This window comes from Alosa sapidissima, chromosome 18 (assembly GCF_018492685.1).
Source record: "Alosa sapidissima isolate fAloSap1 chromosome 18, fAloSap1.pri, whole genome shotgun sequence".
In the NCBI taxonomy this organism is placed as follows: Eukaryota; Metazoa; Chordata; class Actinopteri; order Clupeiformes; family Clupeidae; genus Alosa; species Alosa sapidissima.
Genome location: NC_055974.1, coordinates 8,342,249 through 8,355,970, shown reverse-complemented (window position 1 = coordinate 8,355,970; position 13,722 = coordinate 8,342,249). Strand labels below are relative to the sequence as shown.

The following is a 13,722-nucleotide window of genomic DNA, read 5'->3' as shown; positions in this document are numbered from 1 at the left end:
GCACTTTAAACATTGACTGTTTTGAAGTGCATGTATAGCAATATAGTATAAAAATAATAATAATTGTGATATCATTATGATAATTTGATGGGGGGTGGGTTCATGTAGGTGGGCCCTATGACCCCAAAGTATGCCTTGACTGGGCCTCAGGTCAAAGAAGTTTGAGAAAGGATGATGTAGACGACAAAGCAGCAAGGAGGCATCATATGATCATTTAAACAAGTTTTATGACAAGGTCGGTGAGGATGGGAAAAATCGTACATTTCTGTGCAAACTTTGTCCGCACTTCAGTCACAGTCATTATTAATTTAATCATTAAATAAAATACAATAGGCCTACACGTCTTGGTACAATAGGTTACGTGCAGTCATTTTAATATGTTTTAATAAACATTGAACCAGTCCGGCCCTCGGCTTGTAGCAAATTTGTTTTTTTGGCCCTCTAATGTATTTGACTTTGACATCCCTGATGTACAGTATATGCTCTCATGGAAGTGTTTCCCTGTTTTACCACACGTGGGATTAGTTCTGTTTACCTAGTCTTATCTCAAACTGAGTGACAGATTACGTCTCACTCACATGGCTGTGTAGGAGCCTATGATTTCCGTTCGCAGACATTTCCGACACAGTGTTTCATCACGTCTCAGTCCCCCGTGCTGTTACTCAACTTACTTCTGCTTACAGGTTTTGCATGTCTCTTTGCCTGTGTGCTCTTCTGTCCTGATTCAACCTCGTCCATCGCCCACCCACCTACACACACACACACACACACACATCTACCTTTATGCTCTCATCTCAATGCATCACCTCCTCACCGAGTGCAGTAATACAATACAGATATCCCAGCTAATAATCGCAAGCTCCATGCCCTCATCTCCCCTCTCCTCCCCTCTGAAAGACCACATCCCTGCATACTCCTCTCAGCTAATCCTGCCCTCCTCACTTAAGGCCACCACAGCCCCCCGCCTCAGCCATTACCTCGGCTCACCTCTGGCACCCTCCTCTGGCTGTGCTGTCGGTCTGTTAATGTTTAATGGAGTGGTCTGTCTGTGTACGTGGGGAGGAGTAGAGAGCAGAGAAGGGGGGTGGGGGGAGGAGGAGGTGGAGGAGATAGGTAGGGCAGAATTAGAATGCATCCTGTGATGAGGAGGGAGTGGGGAGGAGACAAGTGTGTAGGGCTTAATTAGGATGCACCCTGAGATGAGGAGACGAGCAGGTAGGCCTGGATTAGGATGCACCCTAAAATGAGGAGGAGATGAGTAGGTAGGGCTGAATTTGGATGCACCCTAAAATGAGGAGACAAGCAGGTAGGGCTGAATCAGGATGCACCCTGAAATGAGAAGGAGGAGGAGGTGGCTCATCAGGCTCTATCAGCCAGACGTCTGTCAGCTGAAAGGGCTCTCAGTGTTCCCCTCAGTGCAGGTGCACTCTACAGCTGCAGAGAGGGACGGGAGAGAGGGAGAGAGAAAAGCAGAGGACGGGAGAGAGGGAGAGAGAAAAGCAGAGGATGAGGAGAGGCATGAAGGAGGCAGGCTGAATAAAAGAAGGGACATGAAAGATCCTTTTAAATATTTCATTTCATCCTTCAAGCATTTTCCCTGTCAGTCAGTATCAGTATTTATTGTAGCACATTTTGCTTTGGCAGCACTAATACATGAATGATAATGCCAATGAATTGATTATTAAAATTAAAGAGAGAGAGGGAAAGAAAGGGAGGGGGCATGGGGGAAGAGACTGAGGAAGAGGTGTGAGGGGAGAGAGTGAGAACGTATGAACAGAAAGGGTGAGCTGGAGTGAGATGAGAGAGAGAGAGAGAGACACATGAGAGAGATAGAGACACATGAGAGGGAAAGAGAGAAAGCACTTTAGAGGGATATGGAGAAGAGAGAGTGTGATAAAGGCAAAAGGAAATGAAATGGGTGAGAGGCGGAGGGAGGGAGAGATGAAGGGAAAGGGGGAGTGAGAGAGAGCACTCAGAGACGAACGGGAAAGCGAGAGCTAGATAAAGGGGAGAGTGGCATGAAGGGTGGGGGAGGAAGTGATGAACGGATAGGAAGGGGGGGGGGGGGCGCTTACTGTAACAAACGGAAATTTTATGCTGCAAGCCAAGGCACAAAGCAGGAGTTGTGGAACAAGGATTCTGTGTGAATCTTTAACTGTTTACTGATTCAAACTGAATGGTAGTGTGTCTACAGAAACGTTCACGTCATTCTAAAGGGTATGAATCACTCCTTGGCTTCTCATTCACACACTACTTCCCTGTTCCAGTTAAGTCCCACTCCTCCTAGAGCAGTCATTAGGCTATGGTGGTCAGGTGTGTTGAGTAAGACACCGTGGAGTAACTACTGTGGTCTGGCGTGTCTGTCTCCACAGCCATCTGTATTCTCCCGTGTCTGAATGGGGGCCGATGTGTGGCGCCCTACCAGTGCGAGTGTCCCACTGGGTGGACAGGCACGCGATGCCACACAGGTGAGTGTGTGTGTGTGTATGTGTATGTGTGTGTGTGTGTGTGTGTGTGTAAGGGAGAGCTCATGGTAGTATGGAAAATGTCTTTCTGTTTGTATACCTGTTTGCATACCTTTAATTCCAGTTTTTATGTACTCATGTACATGTGAAATGGGTGTGCCCCTACAATGTCCCCCACATTTTCAGTTGATATAATGTTACAAACCATACTTGAATGCACACAACATCAGATTTCATTTTCTACATTTAAGACATTTCTCTCACAGGTAAAGTTGGTTTAAGGTTGGATAAACATAAAAAGCAATGTTCAGTTGGAGATTAGATTAAATGAACCTGTGGGACAAATACAGGTGTATAAACAGGGTGTCTAGCCTAGACTGCTATTACCAGGGAAGAAAGCCGGCTGGTCAACAGTCATCATATAATGTTCTCATGTCAAGGCACACACAAACAATAAAATAATAAGAGTTTGTTTACAACCAAACAAAGGACATGATGTCCCTTTCAGATACACCCCACTTCATCACTGATGGGCAGCTTTTATGGTGCTGTAAGCCAGGATCAACAGAAGAAAAAGCTGTGGGAGTTACCCAGTGTAATTACCAGCAAAGAAAAGCTAATGAGTTTAAGATGAAGAGAGGGAGCCGGAGCACACTGATCGCCTGCTGCCTTTTATTTCAGTGCAAACACTTGACTGACGTTTCGACACTACTATGTCTTCCTCAGAATCAGCCTCACGCTAATGAGTTCTCTCAAATACTTCTGGAAGCAGAATGTTTCAAATTTAAGCAGAGGTCCTATCATCATGGAGGTGATCAGCAAAACAAATAGCCTGACTGCTGACCATCAGTAAACGTCTGAATTGTCACAGTATACTTAGACCCTTCAGAAATGTGGGTCATTTGTAGGCGACTCGGGACGGAAGGTCTCAGATTGAGTGTGTCGAGCCTCAGTACTGACCACCTGAGGGACACTGACATAAAGAAGTCAGTACTGACGACCGGAGGGACACTGACATAAAGAAGTCAGTGTTTCTCCGCCCTTAGCTCAGCCTGCTGAGTCATATCAGTTGGCCTTGATGGTTCGGCAGTGCACACACTCCCCTTTTGCACAGGGAGGAATTCTTGGAATGCCAGACTTTTAGTATGAAATCCCTCCTCCCTTACACACACACACACACACCACCACCACACACACACAGACCACACACATACACACACCACCACCACACACACACACACACACACACACACAGAGACACACCACCACCACCTCTCTACAAACACACACACACACACCACCCCACCCACATACAACCCCCTCCACACACACACACCTTTTGCACTGGGAGGCATTCTTGTAGTCAGACTTGAGAAAATTCACCCGGCGGTTTCGTGTGGACGTAGTACACTCCCTCCCCCCACCCACCACCACCACTCTACACACACACACACACACTCACAGTAATTTAGTGTACTTTCCTGGGTGAGGTTAGAGCTCTTGTGTTGTTTCCTTTGATGGAAAATTATGTGCTTCTGTGTGTGTTTGTGTCTACAGCCGTCTGTTCCTCCCCGTGTCTGAATGGGGGTAGGTGCATCCGGCCAAACAGGTGTCACTGCAGTCCTGGCTGGGGTGGGCACGACTGCTCCAGGTAAGGGAACACACGCGCACACACACGCACGCACACATGCACATACATACACTCTCCTGAAGACCCAGCTCTTTTGAGAACATCTCCTCTCATAGCACTACTTACAACTAGTCTTGCTGATCCTAGCACTTACCACCTGTCTTGAACTGACACTCAACTGTTTAAAAACAGCACTCACTGATGCACTTATTCTTACTGTACTCTACCGTTTTTAAATTGTTCTAAAATTGTTGAGAGAATTGCTTTAAAACTTAAACTGTTTACCATGTTAGTCGCTTTGGTTAAAAATGCGTCAGCCAAATGTAATGTAATGTAATGTAATACACAAAGGTGTAAATAATGGTAAAGACATGCCAATGAATGGGAAAGCACCGAAAAGGCTGCCTCAGTTGAGTTAGATGTTCAGTTTCAGTATTTTGTTTTTACAGGATGGCAACTGCAGCAGCTTGTTTGGTGCTTTCCCATCCATTGGCATGTCTTTATTTACAACTTGTGGTCTTGTGGTCCATATCCTGTGTGTGTGCATTTCTGTTTGTGTGTGTGTGTGTGTGTGTGTGTGTGTCCACACACATGACATGAACACAGACAAACACACATACTTAAACAAGTAAAACCATCACATGTCAGATAAATAACTGTGCATAACCATATTTGTGTTCTTCTCATATTCACTGCATGCATATGAAAAGCATATCAACAGGGAAATCTGTAGGCCTAGTTCCTACTGCCGATGACTCAGCCATGGCGGTAGCCACCAGAGTCAGCGGCAGTAGGAACTAGGCTTACTAATGGGACCATGGAGCATCTTGACTTCCTGTCCAGTCTCACAGCCAATAAGACACTGAGAAGTTGGCTTTGGCAGGCAGCCATGTTGCAGGTCCATCCACTGTCATGTGATTCGGTCTGAGGATTGCATTAGGCTGATGCCCAGACCAGCCCTTTCGTTTTCAGACTGTCAGTGCAAAACAGCTGACGATGAACATGGACTGGATAGGGCTGCCCCTAGCGTTTCCCCTGATCCGCAGCTGCTATTAATCCCCCCCCACACACACACACACACACCAGGCCCAACCTAAATGGTCACCACTCAAAACCTCATCATGCAGTATCACATCAGATCAACTGCTCACCTGGCAAACCACCAACGAACAAACAATATCTTCAAAAGAACACTCCCACACACACATGCACACACACACGCAAGCACACACACACACACGCAAACACACACACACACACACACACACACACACACACACACACACATGCAATGTGACTGTGCTCTTTGTTCATTGTATTTACATGCTTTCTGTTTTGTTTTTCCTACACCAGGAAAAGAAAATCAGGATATTTTCATTTTTAAAAATTCCGCTCGCTCGCCATCATGTCGACCTCCTCCGCCAGGGTCATCTTGGAACCATTATCTCAGAACTGAAAGCTACATTCTCTCTCTTCCCCCTCCAGAAAATCCAATACATGTTTTGTAAAATAAAGCTGTATTTTTTCATATAGAAAATAAACAGTATTAATTATATGCTGCTATACACTTTTACTTGTATGATGTGTAAAAACGTTGATGTGATTGTCCAGTGTATATGTGTATAAACTATTCTCACATTTTTATTAAAGCATAAAACACAATTATACATATACAATAATTACTCCACATTATGTATATTTCTTCATTTATAAGATGCCTATCATTTATCAGTTCTCATTTAGATGCGTTACCTTAATCTCAAATCAACAGGAGCCACGCAGACTGAGGGCTCTGTTTATATTCATGGGGGTTGACTAATTTGCTAATCTTTGAAATCTTGTTTCCAAAACTAAGGCCTTGTTAGCCTGAGGGCAGTCTTGGCTTGAATTCTTTGCCTAACCAGCTTAAAACCCTTATCTAGCGCAGCGAAAGCGTGTTTACTATAACTTTACTGTTCACCAAGACAGGAGATAAGTGAGATGTTGAGTAGAAACACCTCACTTTGGGAGGGGAGCAGCAGGTAGCAGAGCCTCATGAGCTCCAATAATCATATTATTCATCTGAGAAGGTTATGTATAATGTCACCTTTTGATTATGGGCAACGGAAATGGCCACTCATCAAGAGTGTAGCTTTAGCGTAAACAGAAAGGGAACAGGGACCTCCCCTTTTTGCTTGTTAAGGCTTGAAGTGGTCTGCTTCTGATGTCAGATCAAATGGTATCAATTGTTCCTTTCATAAAATTCTTTGATATCTTTCAATGTGATGAAATGATGACAGGTTGTTATGTTTAGTTCCTTCATTATTTTATTGAATTAATTAATTAAAAACGCAACATATGATGCATAAGATGCATCCCAATCAGCTGCCCAAAAGATATAAAACCGGCTTCCAACCAGTCCCATTTTGAAACCACAAACAATAATAATTATCTCATTGCAACATGGCTGACAGATAGGGGAAAACATGGGAATGTTTCAACTGTTTATGTAAACAAAATGTTTGTTTATTTTACATGTGTATTATAATATTATAAGGCTGGGGGGGTGGTTAAACAGCTGTATAAGGCAGACAAAAAATCTTTTTTTACAGTGTAGCGGTCGCTGTCTCAAATTCATTTAAGTGTGTTGACCTTCTCTTCCAGCTTTTCCCGGTTGGAACCAGAAAATTCATCAACCTGGAAAAAGATATAAAATGTATATTTTTAATCACATAATTATTTCTACAGCAGTCATTACCATAGCACCCATCATATCTCATCTAGAAGTAATGTATTGTAAAGTAATGTATGCCAGTAATGTATATAATGTGTGTGTGGTAACTAAGACAATTAAATGTATCTTTGAGTCATATACAATACATGATTTCTTTAGGATACCAAGCAACATGCGATCTGATCATACGTGGTTTCAACATTAAGAGAGTACAACTGAGGCTCATGGAGGCAGGAAGTACCATACCAAAAAGGGAACCTTTCATGCAACAAAACTGAATTGGTCTCATTCGAGTGATGCGAACAAGTAGAGAATAATTTAACTATGGCTGGAAGGATCAAGAAAGATAAAAAAAAAACAGATAGCATCAGTTTCTGGAGTGAACATGGTAGTGGTGTCCCAAAAATAACTCATAAGAACCCCCCCCCCCCCCACACACACACACACACACACACACACACACACACACACACACATCCCATCCCTACATTGTTAGCATTGGCTGCCTTTTTGAGAACTGACTGAGCTCCTTTATACATCCCAGTCAATTGACATTAGAGAAGAGGTATTCTGTGGGTGAATGGGGTTTTTATAACCACTGGGTGGTTGGAGGATTTCTACTGGTAGAGCACTGTGCAATCCACCCTCTTAGTATGTCTCAACTCTGAACTAACCAACTGACTGTATGTTGTCAAAGAATACTATAACAAACAACAGCTGAAACTATGGCATTATGAAAACCAGTCTATTTCAGATTCAGTTGCTCAGACATTTAGACAGCATTTTTTGTCAACATTATTTTTTGGTCTGTGTGACATAAAAAAAATAAGTACCCAAATCATGTTGAATCATGTTTGAATGTGAGGTTTGTAAAGGAATATGGTTTTAAAATGTATTTGCAGAGACCTGACATGGGTTAATCCCCTTTCTGCAAAAACTCACCTTTTTGCCATTCTTATAGAAGTGGAATGTTGGCATGCATTTGATCTCACACTCCTGTGCTACGTCCTGAAGGAAGAGACATACACATTGTACATTTCTAATTAGCAGTCTCAGTACTTCTGCCTCACACATGTAATATACATGAATCAGACTCCATACACTCCACTTCAGTCCTTTCAATAGAGTAGAAGGAAAGGAAAATAAAACCCTTCTAGTGAGTCATCACTGAATGTCCCTTCAACGTTCCAACTGACAGTTTCCTGTTTCCTTGCAGTATAAAAACAACAACTTCTAGTCTAGTTATTGTTTATGTTTTATGCAGAACAAAATATCAGATACTCTTCTATGTTTATAAAAAAATGTTTTATTCCATAATGCATACAATTCATATTAGCTAGAGCGGTCTTTTTTCATTCTTGATGTGAACTACCCTTATCTCTGCCAAACCACAACGCCCTAATGACAGTGTATTTGGTAACTAAGTCTGTCCACATAGCATGGACAGTCACACCTAGTAACCATAGTAAAAAGACCTTGCTTTAAAGTAATTTAAGCCCACAGCAACAGTTGAATAACCAGAGACTTAAATAGGCTATATGTACTCTAGTCCCCATGCATGCTGTAACACAACTGCTAGTTTCTTGGTATGAATGATTAGGCTGTTGTATTTCTACTCTGCCAGTTACTTGTGAATGCAAGTATATTGCCATTGTCCATTTACTGTATTTAAAATTAAACAAGGAATTATTCATTTAAATTAAACAATTAAACAAGCATGTAGTGCTCAAATATCAAATCCACATTTTGTTCTAGAAAAACTTCTAGAAAATCTAGAAGTATAATTTATAGTACATCCTTTTGTTAGCCTACATCACATGAAATATATGGCTAGTCTTTTTATAATAGGCTTCTTAACATAGGGTCAAATAATGGCATAACTACTTGGGAACAAAGGATTTTCTATTCCAAACACATTTGAATCCTCCATTAGATATGACTCACCGGTGTGTCATCCACATCCACCTTGAGGAACACCACATCTGTGTACTTTTGAGACAAGGACTATGAGGGAAGAGAGGGAAAGAGACAGATAAGAATTCAGATAGGTTATTAAAATAGAATTACCAAGAATTCACACACAAAACGCACACTATTGCACATATCATATTTAATGGGTTATTCGTTCATAAATGTAGCTCCATGTCTACATTTATAAATAGGCCTTGGGCCATGCCTGGAAAGAAGTAGACTACAAGTTAATCAGCGGTCACTCTCCTGTTTTGCCTATAACCATAAACCATTATTATCAACACTCTCTATAGCCGGGCTCCCTTCCTCCATGTAATAGCCTAGGTTACTTGCTTGGTGATTTTCATAATTGTTATTGCAAATAGGCTGCCCCATGCAGCCCCAGGAGAGAGGACTTCCCTGATGGTTGCTATGTCGACAACTGAAAACAACAAAGCTGATGGAGGCCACACCTTCCTCTGACCCATCTTAAATCCCAATATGACCACGACCGCATGGTGAATAAGTAGCCTAGGGAGCACATACAGTGTAGTCCATGCATCGTCAGAAAGGTTACTCACTTGGAAAAAGGGTGCGATGCTTTGGCAAGGGCCGCACCAAGTGGCTGTGAAATCGACCACTACCAGCTTGCCACCTGCCTCACGCAAGGCCCGATGGAATGCGTCCTATAACAGTGAGAGGTTGATAGAGAGAGAGGGAGAGGAAAGGAGAGGGGAGGGGGGGCAGGATGTATATGAGGACTATTTCATGTAGCCTACGATTCATTTCCTATAATGCCACTTGATTGAAACACATACATTAATATATTGATACAGTTCATTAAATAAAATGCAACAAAAAGCGTCACTACTAGGCTACACGTTCATCTAGAATAGGCTACTTAAAAATCTGGATTAGTTCCTATTGTAACCTACCGGGTTAAACAAGGTTCGTTATCAGCTGTCTGACATTGACAGCCAGTTTCACATGAACTGGGACAAATAATAGTAGGTCTAGGCTAAATCAAAGACCACGTGATTACTTCCCTGAACTGTGAGAGTTGAATTTATGTTCGTTCAGTGGGACAGGCTGTAGAGATAACGCGATCGATTAAAGAAAGCAGGCTACTCTTGTTAGAGCCAACAAGACAACAACAACTACCCTAGGAAACGACACTCTAGTCTAGCCTAACTCATGTCGGTACTTAGTTTGTCATCAAAAACAAATATGCATTTTTATCACAGGTCGATGGAAAATAAATTAAATTGGTGGAGGTTCGGAGCAAACTTGACTCCGTCCATCACCTTCGTGACACTCTGTAGCACCCTCGCTAAGACCTTTCTCAATATAGTCGTCTTTGAAAAAAACAGACATTTTGCATCTAGCAAAATACTTAGTTAAAGTTTAGGCTAAAATCCCTGGAATTTGCTGAATGAAAAAAATCCCTTTTCTTAATCCAATCTGAATCAAACTCGCGGAGCTGTTGCAAGCAAATTGGATAGCCTAAATAGAAATTGACATAGGTTTTTAGTCTTACCTTGTCTTCGACGATACGAACCATTGTTGTGGTTTCTGTAAATTATAGCTTATAGTCCGTCACGGTCTCGTGTGATACAGTAGTCCAGAACTACGCAACTGAATGCTTGCAAGAGGTGGATTTTATAAACACCAAAGTAGCCCTGCCCACACAGCTTCGAGTCAGCACTAACTGCAATTGTGAGTATAGCCCACATAGCCACAAATTCAAATTTGTTCAAATGTTGTCTAATTCCGGACTTGTGATGGTTCAACTAAGTCTTATGTTCTGAAACATAGTGGTAACTGAAACCAAGTGGTACTTCTTGAATGGAACTCTTAATGTCAACTTTTAACATGAATTACGACCTTTGAACTGTGCATTTAGATATTCAAGTGTGAAGTGTGGTCATCATAGGGCTATGCTATTTTCATTAAATTGGCACTGTCATGTTAAATGTCAACCTGGATATCTAAAATGTCAAACATAAAAAGTTATTAATGACTGAGTTCTTGGAAGGAAGAGTGACCACCACCTGTGTGGGGCCCCACTATTTCTGTGCGATGCTGTGTTTTACACAATTCATCTGACAGGCATTCAGTCAACTCTTATTGTGTTTGTTTCATTATTTCTCTATTTTTGTTATTGTCACACAGCCTGTCATGTAATGGTGTGATAAGCTGTTGAGGTTTTACACTGCAGGAAGTCACACAAAGAAAACAATGAGCTTTTCTGGTGCATTATAGTTTTACTAGTGCACTTCTCCCCACTCTATGAGTATTTAAAAAAGCAGCGTTATCACATTTGCTGATATGGCTGGCTGCTCACATAGCTGAAAATGGAGTCAATAAATGCTAAGCCCACATTCCCACAAGCGTCTGCTAGTCTGCCTTGAAGGCTTCGAGGGCCAGATATCAAGAAAATAGATAATTTGCAGAGCTGGGTGCCATTTGAGTGTAAGGCCTTGAGGCAAAACCAAATGATTTTGATAAAAATGGATGGGTTGGAGGAGTCTTGTGTAGTTACATGATCGCTTTAGGCATGTCAGTGTATATTTACCCCCTGGTGATTAGACTTAAATATCACAGAAGGATTCAATTTTGCACTCCCCAGGTAAAATTCTCTCTATCTTCAAGTTATTTTACTTTATGAATAAATAATTTAATTCATGTGTTCTGTGTAAACCATTTGATATTAATGACTTTCATGATTTAACATTGCTTGAAGGTAGAGGTGGGATAAAGCCATTGTTCAGCAAGACTCAAGTTGATGAAGTCAATGGTAACATTAAGTTACCAGTCAATACACAGAAGTCCCAGGTAATTTTTAAAAAAAAGTAAGTACTTAACATCATGCTTCAAGTCCTTAACAGGTCATTGTGCATTCCTCAACTGATTAAAGGCTCATTTCTCTGATGCATTTCTGCTTGTAGTTAGTGTTTTAATTCAAGACAAATAGTGAGGACTTATAAGTAAATTATGAATTACTTTTGGGTGTATGATTTATTTTCAAAAGAGCCCAAATTGAAATATTTTAAAAGGCTAACAATAATGAACACAAAGACTAACAAAGTTAGTTATTTTCCTCACTTGTTCTCTCAGACACATTTTGTGCTTTATGCTGACCTCACACCTTGCGATATTGGGTTGGAGGAGCTGGTAGGGTGACAGTAGAGTACCGAAGCCATGACGTAGCGTTGACAAGGCAGCAATTTCACTGGATCTAAACAAATCAATCTAACCATTGAAATCACTATAGCGGTGGCTTTCTTAATCTATTTCAATAATTTTACAACGTTTCTAAGACGTTAGTATATTTTTACACTGTAGGAATCACATACTACAACATAGGCTATATTCATACCAACAGTCTTATGTTCTGAAACCTGTAGCCTGGCTAAACAGGATTAGGGCATGGATGACCATTTATGACGAGTAAGGTATGAGCTACACCAGGCGCGTAACTGAAGCGTTCCGTTCGCGACGCGTAAAATCCATTTTAGATGAATGGTCTATTTTTTTCGAATGTACGCCCCACTGTCACGTCTGGTGTAGCTACTTCCATTGATTATAATGGAAGCTAATTGTTGCAGCAGACGCAACGCGAACGGAACGCTTCAGTTACGCGCCTGGTGTAGCTCAGCCCTAACTGCCTATTATTAGGCTGGATTGCGATTTAAGGTGTCCTATGGATTTTTTTGGCTTAGGCTAGATGAGGCATTTTGGCGAAATCATATATTTTTCAAGTAGGTTACACATTTAAATTACTATAGTTTCAGTGAGTTCATAATATCACAGTCACAATGACTAGGCAAAAATTTGCTGCTACAGCATGACGTTTATTTCCGCGTCGAGGAAGGTTTGTGGCCATTAGATGGAGCAATAGATAGGTTTCACTATGCCGGAGACTGAACATGGTCATTTCCACGAACAGCACACGAAATATGAAAACAACAATCATTTGAAATGTATAAGTGTGTTTATAAACTATGTTACTTGTTAAACATTGTACCAAGTTGTAGGCTAGATAGACTAATAGGCTAGCCTACTATTGTTTATATGAGAAACTCCTACAAACCTTAATGTTAAGTATTCAACTCTTCACTTCTTGCCCGTTTGTCAGCCTAGTCTAATATCCCCAGCCCCCATCAAGGTAGAAGCGCACCCCCCCACCCCCCTCTCTCAATGTCTTTCCATAGAAACAGGACTCTTCCCATTCAGAAATAATGAGATTCTAATCAGGGTCTAAAAATACAGCTCTTCTTTCAGCTGGAACAAAAGCCTCAACGTAGCCGACACGGCCCCTGGGCCGCGCGCTGTTGTCCTGGACCATTTGATAATGATAATGCAACATGGAGATGAGCACTGGCTCCTCCACATACTCTTCTCTCTGCACCCACTGATTAGGCTACTCTCTCTGCTACAGAAGTGTCTGGACCATGCCATAACCATTCCACGTCCCTCCCTGCCCAGATGAAAGCCGCCGTTGGGCCCAGTCTGGGCCCAGTCCCACATGCTTCTGTAGATCAGCTGCCGATCTGGGGGTGACTTCTACCAGGGTCAGGTGATAGGAGGGTAGTGTCACAGGTTCATGTGCGTTGTTTTACCTACAAGAAACCTTTATTTATCAATTTACAATATGATACAATTGCACCTAATGGGGTGGTTGCATTTATCTCAACTTAGTGCTCTCAAAAGTCTAACAATGCATCTCCACAATTCATAAACAGAAGAGCAAACATTGATATGAATGTTGCGCAACACGCTAGTATGTTCATTTAATTAGTTGTTAGTTAGAGGGTAGTTATTATGGTACCCCATAAACAGTGCTGCAGCATCTGAAGAGAAGAAATGTCTCAGCTGTGTTGTTGTGTTACGTTGGAGTGGTGTCTGCTGTACTCTGATCTGTTAATTTGTTTGTTTGTTTGTTTGTTTTTAGCTCTCTTATT

General features: G+C 41.7%; 2 protein-coding genes across 5 annotated transcripts in view; one reads left to right on the top strand and one right to left on the bottom strand.

Moving 5' to 3' along the window:
* The window catches only part of svep1 (sushi, von Willebrand factor type A, EGF and pentraxin domain containing 1), an 88,632-nt gene extending 82,982 nt beyond the window's left edge, over nucleotides 1–5,650 (top strand). For all 4 annotated transcript variants that reach the window (XM_042069585.1, XM_042069584.1, XM_042069583.1 and 1 more), the window contains 3 exons: nucleotides 2,373–2,468; nucleotides 4,023–4,116; nucleotides 5,449–5,650. In XM_042069585.1, coding sequence (XP_041925519.1) covers nucleotides 2,373–2,468; nucleotides 4,023–4,116; nucleotides 5,449–5,479 — 221 coding nt within the window. In that variant the 3' untranslated portion in view covers nucleotides 5,480–5,650. The remainder of the gene's footprint in view (nucleotides 1–2,372; nucleotides 2,469–4,022; nucleotides 4,117–5,448) is intronic.
* Nucleotides 5,651–6,378: 728 nt separating this feature from the next.
* Nucleotides 6,379–10,410, bottom strand: LOC121689622 (thioredoxin-like). Its single transcript, XM_042069587.1, has 5 exons — nucleotides 10,296–10,410; nucleotides 9,340–9,444; nucleotides 8,753–8,812; nucleotides 7,751–7,816; nucleotides 6,379–6,771 (listed from the first exon to the last, which is right to left on the bottom strand). The coding sequence occupies exons 1-5, from the start codon at nucleotides 10,317–10,319 to the stop codon at nucleotides 6,709–6,711; spliced, it is 318 nt and encodes a 105-aa protein (XP_041925521.1). The 5' UTR covers nucleotides 10,320–10,410; the 3' UTR covers nucleotides 6,379–6,708.
* Between the last annotated feature and the right edge of the window lie 3,312 nt (nucleotides 10,411–13,722).

Bases quoted from the DNA above. Each gene is read 5' to 3' on its own strand.
- LOC121689622 (XM_042069587.1), bottom strand. From the start codon at position 10,319: ATGGTTCGTATCGTCGAAGACAAG. The intron at 7,817-8,752 runs GTGAGTCATATC...CTCTTCCTTCAG, and splicing joins TGGATGTGGATGACACACCG to GACGTAGCACAGGAGTGTGA. The intron at 6,772-7,750 runs GTGAGTTTTTGC...ATCTTTTTCCAG, and splicing joins TCTATAAGAATGGCAAAAAG to GTTGATGAATTTTCTGGTTC.